Source organism: Ictidomys tridecemlineatus, chromosome Y, assembly GCF_052094955.1.
Source record: "Ictidomys tridecemlineatus isolate mIctTri1 chromosome Y, mIctTri1.hap1, whole genome shotgun sequence".
NCBI classification, from domain to species: Eukaryota; Metazoa; Chordata; class Mammalia; order Rodentia; family Sciuridae; genus Ictidomys; species Ictidomys tridecemlineatus.
In genome coordinates, this window is record NC_135494.1 from 1,661,185 (window position 1) to 1,677,208 (window position 16,024).

General features: G+C 38.6%; 1 protein-coding gene across 6 annotated transcripts in view; it reads right to left on the reverse strand.

Annotated features, from left to right (window-relative positions):
• Positions 1 to 2,636: 2,636 nt before the first annotated feature.
• The window catches only part of LOC101959556 (uncharacterized), a 104,259-nt gene continuing 90,871 nt past the window's right edge, over positions 2,637 to 16,024 (reverse strand). For all 6 annotated transcript variants that reach the window (XM_078035311.1, XM_078035316.1, XM_078035314.1 and 3 more), the window contains one exon: positions 2,637 to 15,868. In XM_078035311.1, coding sequence (XP_077891437.1) covers positions 13,063 to 15,868 — 2,806 coding nt within the window. In that variant the 3' untranslated portion in view covers positions 2,637 to 13,062. The remainder of the gene's footprint in view (positions 15,869 to 16,024) is intronic.

Below are 16,024 nucleotides of genomic sequence, written 5' to 3' on the forward strand. Positions count from 1 at the left end.
CCCGCCAATGAATGTACTAATTCTGTCTCAGAGTTGTTGTTCAATTTTCCGGCGCCTCATGATGATTTGTTCTGATGTATGAAAAGCCCCCCCTGCCTTCTCCAAAAAGTGTGCTTAAGCTCTGCTTGACCTCTGCTCTGGGCTCTAGGCTGCTCTCCTTTCTTGAGTGGGCACAGAGCTCCAGCATGCTGGTTCAGTAAAATTTCCCCTGCTTATTGCATGAGGCTGGTCTCTTGTGGTCTCTTTCTCCAACGCTCCGACAGACCCTTACAAAACAAATGTATATACAGGGATTTTTTTTAACCACATCACGTGACGTCCCAAATACAATGAGTCCTCTACTAGTCCAAAGTAAAATAAATGGATCCAAATACATGATTCAATGAGGCTTATTTTAAAATTCCATGGTTGTATAATACTAAGTTAAACGTTTATTATGATTGTGTATCTTTCCAGGTATTTGGATCATCCATAGTCCTTAATTCATGAAATAATTAACATATATGTCTTATTTTTAATTAACATATTTTTATTTGCTTCTAATCATTTTTCTTCAACAAAAAACACATGTTATATTTCTTATATATGCTCTTATGCCCTGAATTTTATGGTACAGATATTTAAGATAAGTGTGTTTGATTATAAAATATCTATTTCAAGAGATATAACCACCAAGTAATCTCTAATTCTCAAATTTTGTACAAATTTTTATAACATTATAAATAGATATGATTCTGTCAACAGAAATGTCCAACAGCTTTAACTATATTTTCATTGAGAAACTTCTTATTAAGGTACAATAATTTGTTTAGATTCAAGATTTACAAAAATTGTTCCAAAGTAAACACAAAGAAGAATTTCAAGAGAAGGAAAAGAAGATGTTTATACAGAGAGGAAACACACACGTTTGCTAGTATGATTATCCAGTTCTAAGTAAAAGAAAGAAAAAAATGTCTACTAGGAGGTCCTAAGAAGAAAGAAATCATCTTTGGGTAAATGAAATTTTCATGATGAAAGGGTTTTTCTAAATAAGGATATGTTTATATAATTATCTAGACAGATGACTTGGAAAGTTAAAATATTTGAAAAACAGATTTCTGTATAACTGGACTGATTATATATATTTGGACTAATCAATTGTAGGATTTTTTAGGCTACTTCCCTGATTTTATTATGCTGATGTAAGCTAAGGTTTTTCTCCACATTCTGACATGACAGAGTTCATTAAAATATTAAACTTATACCTAAAGTTTGTGCTGTTTGACCAAGAACCAACTTATAATGAATCAAATTTATACAACCTTAATGAAACAATAAGTGTTTTAAAATGCTGACTTATATTCCAATTTTGACACTTCTAATTGGAGAGTAAATTTGACTGATTCAAAGATATCAGTAATTGCAATGATTGGTGCTGATTCTTGCATATCATTTCTGATTATTGGATGTTTGTGGGATTTGAGAAGACATTATATTCAAAATGTTCTCCACACTAAAGCCATATGTGAGTTTTGAGCAATAAAAAGTACAAACATTGTTAGAAATTCATTTATATTATATACATTCTGAAACTGGACCTATAGTCCGTGAAACACTATAATACTTGTACACTATTCCCTACACTGGGAAGTAATTTTAACCATAATTTTGAAAACTCAATTAAGAGACACCTATTTAAAGAATAATATTCTAAAATATAAAGATATTCTGTGTAAAGAATAATAGTAAAGAGGAGACACAGGTGTAGCAAGGCCACAGGGACTTGGAGACATTCTTACCAGGTCCTTATTGTCGTCCCTTGATTAAAACTGTGACATCTCAGTTTTGTGGGAGTGGTAGCCTCAAACCTATATGTGTCTGATGTTGAACTGTGGAGCCACCATGGGGTGAATAGGGAACCCCAGTCAGGGCACCTCTCTGCTCGGATGAGGGGTGCCTCATATTGGGGTCCTGGTGTGGGGCTGTCTATGGTTCACATGGAAGCAGGATGCTAAAATCTTATTTAAATTCCACACATTCATAAGACAATTTGTACAGACCTGAGTTTATTTATATTGTAGATGGTTTTTAGTCTCCACACTCTTGGTATAGAATAATATTTTCAGATCCTACACTATGCTTAATGGACTTGCAGCTATGTCCCGGGGAAAGGGGCAGACCTTTTATGTATATCACACAGAACAGACCTCTGGGTCCATCTGCTCAGGGCCTCAACGTCTCCTTGTTCCTCAGGTTGTGGAAGATGGAGTTGAGCATTGGGTGAGGGTGGTGTGGAAGACAGGCAGAACCTTGTTCCCTGCTGAAGACCAGAAGAATCATTACTGTGGGTGAGAGCAAAGGGTGCTGAGTGGAAGGTCACCACAGTGAGGCGGTGCTGCAGAGGGAGAAGACATTCTTCTTTTCTGTCCCAAGGCCATAAAGCAGAGAGCAAGAAATACTTGACCACAGATAAAAGGGATTCCAATGAATGCAAACATAAGGAGATGTCACACAGATCAGTGAGGGACAGCCAACACACCAGGAAATACAGAGGTGTGTGCAGGAAGACATCCAGGAGGGTGAAAAGGTTCATGGACAGTTGTCAATTAGAGCCATTAGGAAGATGAGAGCAATGCAAATGAAGAGGAAAGACTAAATCCATTTTTATATCTTTATTATTTGGGGCTGGGGATTGAGCCCGGGGTGCACAACCACTGAGCAACATCCCCAGACCTGTTGATTTTTTATTTTGACACAGATCTTGCTAAGTTCCTCAGGGCCTCACTAAGTTGAGGCTATCCAGGTTTGTGATCCCTCTCCCTCAGCCTGCTTGGCCACTGGAATTATAGCTGTATGACACTGTGCCCAACAAGACTGGTACCATACCCCTCTTCCTTAGGTTTTTGTTTTCTTTCCCTTTTTTTTGGAATGGGGGGTGTCCTTTGAATTGAACTCAGGGGCCCTCAACCACTGAGCCACCTCCACAGCTATAGTTTGTATTTTATTAGAGACTGGGTCTCACTGAGTCCTTTACTGTCTCACTATGTCTGAGGCTGGCTTTGAGCTCACAGTCCTCCTGCCTCAGCCTCCTGAGCCACTAGAATGAAGGCATGAGCCATTGCACCTGGATTTGTTTTGTTTTAAAATTATTTTATTTCTTTCAGATACTTATACAGGAGTATAGAATACATGTATGCACTTTGATATATCATACATACATGGGATATCATCTCTCATTTTTCTGAGTGTGCATGTTGCAGAATCATATTGGTCATGCAGTCACCTATGTATGACAGTACCCTAAACACAGAGAGAAATCCAGCCTGGGTTTTCTGGCTTCCTCCACCCAAGGATTAATCATGGGGAGAAAAGCTGGGTCGGATTTAAAATTCAGTGCTGTAAAAGAAGTTTAAGAAAAAACGGGACAAGCTGCAAACACGAGGATACACCTGCAGAGCTGCATCTGCTGATGTGGACAGTAGTGGGTCCACACACACAGCAGCGGCAAACTCGCCACCTGAGCTAGGGGAGTGCTCAGTGCTAGAGCGCCTGCCTAGCATGCACAGGGCAGCATTGGGTCCCTGGCACCAGGAGAAGAAAAGAAATAAACTCCATTAATAATAGGGCAAAGTATATTTTGAGAAGGTGCCTCTCCAAACAATACATACAAACTACAAGATTTTATAGTGCTCTTTATCTTGCCTATGTACAACACAACACATGAGACTTAGAAAAGAATGCGTGACACAGTGGTGGTCCCAGAGTCATCACCAGGCCACGAAGGCATCAAGGAAAAGAAAGGGATCAGCTGCAGGGCACACAAGGGCACATGCCTATCGTCCAAGCTGTAGGAGCCTGAGGCAGGGTGACTACAAGTTCAAGGCCAGCCTCACTCTCTTAAAAAATAACAATTAACAGGGTTAGGGTGAAGCTCAGTGGTGGAGCCCTCCTGGGTAATGTCTGAAATAACAAAGGGAGAAAAAGAGGAAGGAAGAGATATTTCACTAATCTGTACACAAGGCTGGAGTGAAGAGGCCTCAACTTACACACACAATGTGTCTGAAACTTCTGAATGACGCAAGACTAAATTGAGAAGTCAGGAAATAACAATTGATTTTTGATAAGGAATAGTGGGCAGCAATGTTGTGAGAAAAGTCAAAGAAATCAATAGTTGCATGACACAGTGAGGATGAAAGCACTGCACTAGGGAGGGTATGTAGAGAAAAGGGTGACTTGATCCTGTACATGTGTGTGCACGTGGGTGTGAGTGTGCATGTGTAGGTGGCACAACTCACCCCTCCCAGGTATTCTTTTAATGTGACTTGCTGCTCTGGAAAACCCAAACATGAGCACCAGGGCATTTCTGATAGCCTCTGTGACCCTGCTGAAATGCTTTTCAGGTGCCTGGTGCAAGAAAGGGAATAGTAACTGAAGTTCATTATATCATGAGCTCTTCATAGAAATGAATAATTGGTTTTCTCAAATATAGAAATAGTTCTTCCACCCCTGTTTTCAACATAGATTATCTAATATATATTTTTCCAAGTCAACTCCAGTTTAGTTCAACTGAACTAATAATAATTTGGAAGGTGTGAGTTAATGATCTTATGATGATCAGCATCATTTTATAACCTTAGAGCTTGAGGGACATTAACATACAGAAACACATGAAGAAATAATTCTGGTATCCGAATTGGTGACACCTGGAAACTCAACACAAACAAGGCACATTTCAATTTACATCAAGGATTCAGGAAACACCCAGGAGCTGAGCACGGTAGCATATGTCTGTGATCCCAGTGGCCATAGCAGGAGGATCACAAGCTTCAACCCAGCCTACATCAGGCTGAGGCAGCATGATCATAAGTTCAAAGCCAGCCTCACCACTTAGGACCTAAGCAACCAAGTGAGACCATGTCTCAAAATTGGAAAAAGAAAAATGAAAAAAAGACTGGGATGTGTCTCAGTGGTTCAGCACCTCTGGGTTGAAATAATAATAATAATAAATATACAAAATATTCCCTCAAATCTGAACAAGTCTAACTAGATCTGAAACAAAAAATGTCTTATCACATTTCTACATTTAAGGCTTTTCGACAGTTTGAGTTCGTCCCTGCTGTTTAAAGAGGCCTTGGGGCTGGGGATGTGGCTCAAGTGGTAGCGGGCTCGCCTGGCATGCGTGCAGCCGGGGTTCGATCCTCAGCATCACATACAAACAAAGATGTTGTGCCTGCTAAAAATTAAAAAATAAATATTAAAAAATTCTCTCTCTCTAAAAAAAAAATAAATAAATCATGGCACTGTAACTTTATTTAAAAATAAATAAAATAAAGAGGCCTTGACAGTTGAAAGGGTACCATATCATGTCAAGAGCCGAGGGGGGAAGTTCAAGATGGTGGGCCAGAGACAGGCAGCATCCTGTGTTGTTCCATGGCCTAGGTCTCACCTCATCGGAATACAGGATCTCAGAGAGCGTGAAAATCCAGTCTAGAGGGGATTTTCACAGAAATCACCACTCTGTAAGCTCAGTGCAGAATTCAGAGCCTCAGTGTTCGAGTAAGACTCTGGACTCGAAGCCCAAAGCCCACAGCTCTAGCCACAAACAGCTCTTGAGCGGCTCAGCAGAAACACCTCTCAAAACCTCTGCAGAACTCCAGGCTGCACCCCGTTCCAAAACTGGACACTCAGCTGCTACCTACCCAAAGCACAAGGCCATTGCCCAGCTCTCCCCACGTCACTGGTCACCCTGGCTCTGGAAGCAGACCGGCTCCATCTTGGATCACCTTTCTCCCCATATTTGGTGAGCATGGCTGGCAGATGGGAACTCCCTCTGAGCCACATATCATCCTGCCAGACCCCCAGTTCAGTGTCCACTGCCAGAAACTGTAAACCTTTTTACAAAACTACTGATTATATTTTAAATAATAATTGAATCCAACATTTCTAGACATTGAGACTAAACTGTGTCTCTCTCTCTTTTTTTAATATATTTATTTTTTAGTTTTCGGTGGACACAACATCTTTGTTTGTATGTGGTGCTGAGGATCAAACCCGGGCCTCACGCATGCCAGGCGAGCGCACTACCACTTGAGCCAAATCCCCAGCCCAGTAAGTGTCTTAATAACAACAAACTGTTCATACTGATGTATTGTTGATATTGGGATTTGTTAACAGTGTCCTTCCCCACAAAGGAGGGATCTTGCAACCCTACAAGAGCACTACAAATTTACAGGGTAAAAACAATAACACCCCAGAACCACAGAGCTGGAAAGGAAGACACACAAGCAACATGAAAAGACAAGGGAAGAAAGTGCCCCAAACAAATCAAGACAACACATCATTAGAATCATTGGCAGCTACAGCAGAAAAATGGACCCAGAAAGATTTCAGGATATACATGGTTAAAAGGTCCAGTGAACTCCAAGAAGATATAAGAGAGCAAAGACAAGCAGTAAAAGATCACTTCAATAATGAGCTACATAAACAAATCCAAGAAGAAAAAGGTCACCTCAACAGGGAGATAGAGGTTCTAAAACAAACAAACAGAAATCCTTGATATGAATGAAATAATAAACCAAACTCAAAACTCAAATGAAAGCATCACAAACAGAGTGGACTACTGGGAAGATAGGACATCAGACAATGAAGATAAAATATATTATCTTGAAAGGAACACAGACCACAGAGTGAAAATGGTAAGGAACCAGGAGCAGAACATTCAAGAAATATGGGATAGCATAAAAAGACCAAATTTAGGAGTTATTGGGATAAAGGGAAGCATAGAGGACAAAACCAAAGGAATCAAGAAGCTATTCAATGAAATAATATCAGAAAACTTTCAAAACACGAAGAATGAATTGGAAATCCAAATTGAAGAGGCTACAGGTTGCCGAATGTACAAAATCAAAACATATCCATACCAAGGCACATAATAATATAAATGCTCACCATACAGGATATGGAGAAAAATTTTAAAACCACGAGAGAAAGGAATCAGATTATATATAGGGAAAAATCAAATAGAAAATGGGTGCCAACCAAAAATCTTGAATCCAGCAAAAGTAAGCTTTAGATTTCAAGATGAAATAAAATCCTTCCATGATAAACAAAAGTTAAAGAATTTATAGCTAGAAAACCAGCACTACAAAACATACTTGGAAAAATATTCCATGAAGAGGAAAAGAAAAACAACAATGAAAATCAGAATAGGAAGGTAGTACCCCAAAGGGGGGGGGAACTAATCAAAGAAGAAAACCAAGTCAAGTTAAATAACAAAAATAAACAAATATGGCTGTAAATACAAACCATGTCTCAATAATAACCCTGAATGCTAATGGATTAAACACACCAATCACAAGGCATAAGCTACCAGACTGGATAAAAAAAAAAAAAAGACCCCACAAGATGCTGCCTCCAGGAGGCTCATCTGATAGAAAAAGACACTGACTGAGAGTGAAATGCTGGGAAAAACAAAAACTATACTACTCACATGGACTGCACAAGTAAGCAAGGTTTTCCATACTCATATCAAATAAAGTAGACTTCAAGCCAAAGGGAATGAAAAGGGATAAAGATGGACATTACATACTGCTCAAGGGAACCATACACCAACAAGATGTAACAATCATAAATATATATGCCCCAAACAATGGTGCAGCTATGTTCAAACAAACTCTTCTCAAGTTCAAGAGTCAAATTGACCACAACACAATAATCTTGGATGACTTTAACAAACGCCTCTCACCACTGCACAGATCTTCCAAACAAAAGTTGAATAAAAAACTATAAAACTCAATAACACAATCAATAACTTAGACTTAACTGACACATAGAATATTTCAACTTGCATCAAACAGATACACTTCTCAGTAGCACATGGATCCTTCTCTAAAATAGACCATATACTATGCCACAAAGCAACTCTTAGCATATATAAAAAAGTAGAAACACTAGCATGCATTTCATCAGATCATAGTTGTATGAAATTGGGAATCAAAAAGAAATTAAAAAATAAAAATTTCTCCATGACCTGGAGACTAAACAATAGGCTACTGAATGAACAATGCTTTCCAGAAGAAATCAAGGAGAGGATTAAAAATTTCTTATGGGTAAAGAAGAACATAGACACAACCTATGGAAATCTGAGAAACTATGAAAGCAGTACTAAGAGGAAAATTCATTGCATGGAGTTTATTCCTTCAAAGAAAAAAAAATGACCTCACACTACCTCTCAAAGCCCTAGAAAAAGAAGAACAAACCACCAGCAAAACAGTAGAAGGCAAGAAATAATTAAAATTAGAGCTAAAATCAATAAAATTGAAACAAAAAAAACAAATGACAAAATGGACAAGAAAAGTTGGTTCTTCGAAAACATAAATAAAATTAACAGACCCTTAGCCATGCTAACATAGAAAATGAGAGAGAGAGAGAAAGAGAGAGAGAGAGAGAGAGAGAGAGAGAGAGAGAGAGAACTCAAAATTACCAGTATATGTGACGAAAATGGTAATATCACAACAGATATGACAGAAATACAGAGGATAATTAGAAATTATTTTGAAATCCTAATCTCCAATAAAATAGAAGACATTAAAGTTATCAACAAATTTCTTAAGTCATACTATCTGCCAAGATTGAATCAGAAAGACATACACAATTGAAATAGACCAATATCAAGTGATAAAATAGAAAACAATGCTTATCAACCAAGAAAAACCCAGGATACACAGCTGACTTCTAAAAGACCTTTAAAGAAGAACTAATACTAATACTCTTTAATTTATTTCAGGAAATAGAAAAAAAGGCAGCACTTCCAAACTCATTCTATGAGGCCAATATCACCCTGATCCCCAAACCAGGCAAAGTCACATAAAAGAAAGAAAACTTCTCTAATGAACATAGATGCAAAAATCCTCAATAAAATTTTGGCAAATCAAATACAAAAATATATCAAAAAGATTGTGCACCATAATCAAGTGTGATTCATCCCAGGAATTCAAGGTTGGTTCAATATACAGAAATCAATAAATGTAATTCATCAAATCAATAGATGAGGGCATGATGTAACATGTGGGGCATGTTGCATCAGAAAGGAAGAAACCTAACTTGATGTAGTGCATGCAACATGTAGGGCATATTGCATCAGAAAAGAGGTAACCTAACTTGCTGGCTGCTACCCCCTTCCCAGTCCCGGTCCACATGTGGCTAAGATAGTGCCTGGCAATCATATAGAAGGCATTACAGTGGGTTGTGATGAAAAATTGGACCACCTCTAGGATAGGCTCAGAAAGCTTCTAACCTCATGGACAGCTTGTGTCACCCATTACTGCCTGTAGGATGGGTGTACATGTAAACTCTCCCCACTCTGCTGACCTTTATCCTGACTCATTTCTGTATATTATATTAGCTGTGTCCCTGACACATCTGATTGTCCTCTGGCGAGGGAGTGCTGGGTGCAGACGGTCAGTAGGCCCTGTCCTTTCTTGGCTCATCCTGGTCGGGGCGTGCTCTCCCCATTTCTCCTGAGGTCAGGAGGGAATGATACTGAAAACCCCCGACAAATAGACTTAAAGATAAGAATCATATGACCATCTCAATAGATGCAGAAAAAGCATTTGACAAAATACAGTGCCACTTTTTGTTCAAAACACTAGAAAAAAAAAACTAGAAATAACAGGAACATATCTCAACTTTGTAAATGCTATCTCCACTAAGCCTCAGGCCAACATCATTCTAAATGAAGAAAAATTGAAGGCATTCCTGCTAAAAACTGGAACAAGACAGGAATACCCTTTCCCCACTTCTATTCAACATAGTTCTTGAAACACTGGCCAGAGCAATTAAATAAAAGAAATCAGAGGGATATGTGTAGGAAAAGAAGAACTTAAATTAGCTCTATTTGCTGATGATATGATTCCATACCTAGAAGACTCAAAAAGCTTCACCAGAAAACTTCTAGAACTAGGAAATGAATTCAGCAAAGTAGCAGGATATAGAATCAACCCATATATCAAAGGAATTTCTGTGTATCAGTGACAAATCCTCTAGAAAGGAAATGAGAAAAACTCAACCATTCACAAAAACCTAAAAAAAAAAAAAAAAAAAAAAAAAAAAAGCTTGGGAATGAACATAATGAAAGAGGTGAAAGATTTATACAATGAAAACTACAGAACCCTAAAGAGAGAAATCAAAGAAGACCTCAGAAGATGAAAACATCTACCTTGCTCTTGCATAGGCAGAATTAATATTATCAAAAGGACCATACTACCAAAAGCACTATACAGATATAATCTGTATTACAGATTTAATTCCCATTAAAATCCCCAAGGCATTCCTCATAGAAATAGAAAAAGCAATCATGATACTCATGTGAACAATAAGAGATGCAGAATAGCTAAAACAATTCTTAGCAGGAAGATTGAAGCAAGTGGAATCACTATACCAGACCTTAAACTATTACAGAGAAATAGTAACAAAAACAGCATGGTTTTGGCACCAAAACAGACTGGCAGACCAATGGTACAGAATAGAGGACACAGACACTAACCCAGAAAATTACAATTTTCTTATATTAGACAAAGGTGCCAAAAACATGCACTGGAGAAAAAAGCATCTTCAACAGATTGTGCTGGGAAAACTGGAAATCCATAAGCAACAAAATAAAATGAACCCCCTAGGTCTCACCATGCACAAAACTCAAATCAAAATGAACCAAGGACCTAGGAATTAAACCAGAGACTCTGCATCTAATAGAAGAAAAAGTAGTCTGAAATATTCAACATGTGGGATTAGGCCCCAACCTCCTTAATAAGACTCCTATAGCACAAGAATTAAAACCAAGACTCAATAAATAAGATGGAATCAACCTAAAAAGTTTCTCAGCAAAAGAAACAATCTGTGAGGTGAACAGAGAGCCTACATCCTGAGACATATTTTTACCCCTCACACATCAGATAGAGCACTAATCTCTAAAGAACTCAAAAAGCTAAGCTACCAAAATAATATTAATAAAAATAACAACAGCAACAACAACTCAATCAATAAATGGGCCAAGGACCTGAACAGACACTTCTCAGAAGAGGATATACAATCAGTCAACAAATATCTGAAAAAATGCTCATCATCTCTAGCAATTAGAGAAATGCAAATCAAAACTTCTCTAACCTATCATCTCACTCCAGTCAGAATGGCAGCTATTATGAAGACAAACAACAATAAGTGTTAGCAAGGATGTGGAGAAAAAGATAACACTCATACATTGCTGGTGGGACTGCAAATTGGTGCAGCCAATTTGGAAAGCAGTGTGGAGGTTCCTTGGAAATCTGGGAATGGAACAACCATTTGACCCAGCTATCCCTCTCCTTGGTTTATACCCAAAGGACTTAAAAACACCATACTACAGCCACATCAATGTTTATAGCAGGACAATTCACAATAGCTAAACTGTGGAGCCAACCTAGATGCCCTTCAATGGATTAATGGATTAAAAAAAGTGGCATATATACAAAATGAAATTTTAATCAGCAATAAAAAAAAATTAAATCATGGCATCTGCAGGAAAATAGATGGCATTGGAGAAGATAATGCTAAGTCAAGTTAGCCAATCCCCAAAAAACAAATGCTGAATGTTTTCTCTGATGTAAGGAGGCTGACTCATAATGGGGAGCCTGGAATGATTAGATGAATTCTAGATAAGGCAGGGGGGATGGAAGGGAAAAGGAGAGGACATAGCAAGGATGGTGGAATATGATGGACATCATTTTACAAATTACATGTATAAGGACATGAATTGGGTGTCAAAATTATTGATATACACAGATATGAGTAATTGTGGTATATATGTGTAATAAGAATTATAATGCATTCTGCTATTTCTTTATCCAAAATAAACACACAAATAAATAAATAGAACGGTTTTTCCAGATATAAATCCTTTTATGTCTTTAAACAAAACTGTAAAAATTGACTACTGCCCAAGATTGCTTATCTATAGGACTTTCTACAGTATGAGTTTTTTTTTTAAATTTATTTTTAAATACACCTGAAAAAAGTAAAACATCTGAATTCTTTGTATTTCTTACTTGCATAGGATTTATTCATTTTGGCATGAAATTTTCCAAAAGAATCTTCTAGTACTCAAAATAAACTGCAAAAACTAAAAGATTTTCCACATTTATCATATTCACAGGGCATCTCTCCATGAGTATTTTCATAAAAGGGAAGGAAACTATGTTTGGAACATTAAGCTGATAGAGTGTAGCAAATCGTCCCCATTCAGAGTGTTTGTTTTCCAGTGAGAAAAATGGCTTTGAAGACAACAGGGAAAATAGAATGATTTGCCATATTTTTTCACATTTAAACAGTTATTCAGCCAGATGTGGTGATGTATGCCTTTAATCCCAGAGAGTTGGGAGGCTTAGGCTGAAGGATCACAAGTTTGAGGCTAACTTCAGCATTTTAGAACAACCCTAAGGAACTCAGCAAGTCTCTATCTCAAAATTAAAAAAAAAAAAAAAGAATGAAGATGTGTCTCAGTGGTAGAGGGCCACCACACCAAATCTGCAGTACAATCCCCAGTAGTGAGCAATGTGTTTGAAGGGGACAAGAAATATTGATCCACCACATGTCACATTTAAAGAATTTTTCTCCAGTAAACTTCCAACATGTTGATGAGAAGAACAGTAATAACAGAAGTCTTTGCCAATTGTTTTCATCAGTACAATTTCTTTGCAATATGAGTTTGTTCATGTAAGTGAAGCTGATGGGATATAACAAAGGCTTTTCCCCATTGTTGACATTCATAGGGCTTCTCTCCAGTCTGAGTTCGTTCATGTGAGCAAAGATGAGAGGACTGAGTGAAGGCTTTGCCACACTGCTTACATTGATTTTTTAATTTTTTAAAGAGAGAGAGGGACAGAGAGAGAAAATTTTAATATATATATATATATTAGTTCTTGGCAGACACAACATCTTTGTTTGTTTCTGGTGCTGACGATCAAACCCGGGCCGCACGCATGCCAGGTGAGCGCGCTAACGCTTGAGCCACATCTCCAGCCCCGATAGGGTTTCCCTTGAGTCTGAGTCCCTTCATGTCTGTGAAAGAAAAAACAAGAAAAAGACTTTTCCACATTGTTGGTATTCATTAGGCTGCTCTTCTGCATGAATACTTCCAAGTATGTGAGGTTCACTGGATGTGTCAAGGGGTTCTCCACATTGTTGATATTCATAAGTCTTCTCTCCAGTATGTGTTTTTTCATGCCTGTGAAGATGATGGGATTGAGTGAAGGCTTTGCCACACTGCTTACATTGATAGGGCTTCTCTCCAGTATGTGTTCTTCCATGACTCTTAAGGTGACTGGATGTAGCAAAGGCTTTTCCACATTGTTGACATTCATAGGGCTTCTCTCCCCTATGAGTTCGTTCATGTCTGTGAAGCTGAGAAGATTCAGCAAAGGCTTTGCCACACTGTTTACATTCATAGGGCTTCCCTCCAGTATGAGTTTGTTCATGTTTGTGAAGCTGAGAAGATCTAGCAAAGGCTTTTCCGCACTGCTTACACTCATAGGGCTTCACTCCAGAATGGGTTTGTTCATGTATGTGAAGGTTAGAGGCAGTACTGTAGACTTTTCCACATTGTTGACATTGATAAGGCTTTTCTCCACTATGAGTCCGTTCATGTCTGCCAAGGGAAAAAGAAGTAGTGAAGACTTTTCCACATTGTTGGCATTTATTGGGATTCTCTCCAGTATGGATTTGTTCATGTATCTGAAGGTAAGACAAAGTAGTGCATACTTTCCCACATTGTTGACATTCATAGGGTTTCTCTCTGGTATGTGTTCTTTCATGTCTGTGAAGTTTAGAGGAGTCAGTGAAGGCTTTGCCACACTGCTTACATCCATAGGGCTTCTCCCCACTATGAGTCCGCTCATGTATGTGAAGATAGGAAGAAGTACTGAAGGCTTTCCCACATTGTTGGCATTCATAGGGCTTCTCCCCAGTATGAGTTTTTTCATGTCTGTGAAGTTTAGACAACATACTAAAGGCTTTGCCACACTGCTCACATTTATAGGGCTTCTCTCCAGTATGCATTTGTTCATGTCTGTGAAGTTTAGAGGACTTAGTGAAGGCTTTGCCACACTGCTTACATTCATAGGGCTTCTCTCCAGTATGCATTTGTTCATGTCTGTGAAGTTTAGAGGACATACTGAAGGCTTTGCCACACTGCTTACATTCATAGGGCTTCTCTCTAGTATGCATTTGTTCATGTCTGTGAAGGTTAAAAGAAGTAGTGAAGACTTTTCCACATTGTTGACATACATAGGGTTTATTTTCCGTATGAGTTTTTTTATGTGAGTGAAGGCTAGACAATAGAGCAAAAGCTTTGCCACACTGCTTACATTCATAGGGCTTCTCTCCAGTATGCGTCCATTTATGTCGGTGAAGGGAAAAAGAAGTAGTGAAGACTTTTCCACATTGTTGGCATTCATTGAGCTTCTCTCCAGCATGGAATTGTTCATGTATCTGAAGGTAAGACAAAGTAGTATAGGCTTTTCCACATTGTTGACATTGATAGGACCTCTCTCCAGTATGCGTTCGTTCATGTCTGTGAAGGGAAGAAGAAGTAGTGAAGACTTTTCCACATTGTTGGCATTCATTTGTTTTCTCTCCAGTATGAATTTGTTCATGTATCTGAAGGTAAGACAAAGTAGTGAAGGCTTTCCCACATTGTTGGCATTTATAGGGTTTCTTTTTCATATGTGTTCTTTCATGTCTGTGAAGTATAGAGGAGTTAGTGAAGGCTTTGCCACACTGCTTACATTCATAGGGCTTCTCCCCAGTATGAGTCCGCTCATGTATGTGAAGGTAGGAAGAAGTACTGAAGGCTTTCCCACATTGTTGACATTCATAGGGCTTCTCCCCAGTATGAGTTTTTTCATGTGAGTGAAGGCGATTGGACTGAGTGAAGGCTTTGCCACACTGCTCACATTCATAGGGCTTCTCTCCAGTATGCGTCCGTTCATGTCTGTGAAGGGAAGAAGAAGTAGTGAAGACTTTTCCACATTGTTGGCATTCATTGGGCTTCTCTCCAGCATGGATTTGTTCATGTATCTGAAGGTAAGATGAAGTACTGTAGGCTTTTCCACATTGTTGACATTGATAGGGCTTCTCTCCAGTATGCGTTTGTTCATGTCTGTCAAGGGATAAAGAAGTAGTGAAGACTTTTTCACATTGTTGGCATTCATTGGTCTTCTCGCCCGTATGGATTTGTTCTTGTATCTGAAGATAAGACAAAGTAGTGTGGGCTTTTCCACATTGTTGACTTTCATAGGATCTCTCTCTAGTATGTTTTCTCTGATGTATTCTAAATAAACTTTGGTAAGCAAAGTCTTTCCCACATACGTTACATTTAAAAAGTACTTTCCCAGTGTGCGTGATCACGTGACTGTGTAGACCTGTGGGTGAAACCAAGGTTTTACCACCTTCTTTACCTTCATGAAATTTCTCTCCAGAATGAGTTCTTTCATGTATTCTAAATAAAGTGGGGGAATAAAAGGCTGTCCCACATACCTCACTTTGAAAAGCTTTACCTCCGGTATGTGTTCTTGTGTGACTTTGAACATCTATGGGAGAAGATGTGGCTTCATCACATTGTTGACATTCATCAGGTTGCCACCCAGTATGAGAATCTTCATGCCTTTGAATGTCATTGGAACAGCTGATGACTTTCCCACATACTGTACTTTCATAGGGTCCATCTCCAGTTTGTGTTAACATTTGTGTATGAACACTTTTGAGAGAAACCAGAGATTTCCTGTATAGTTTCAATTCACATGGGTTCTCTTCACATTCTTCCTGCTTGTAGCATTCGGGTCCATAGTGAGATGTGATCTGCCTATGAAGGAATGAAGAGCATATGAAGTCTTTGACACACATAATGCAGTCACATGAATTTACTCTATTAAAATTTTTCTTTGCTTAAGAATTGGTATCTCGGGCTGGGGATGTCGCTCAAGCAGTAGCGTGCCTGCCTGGCATCCGTGCGGCCCGG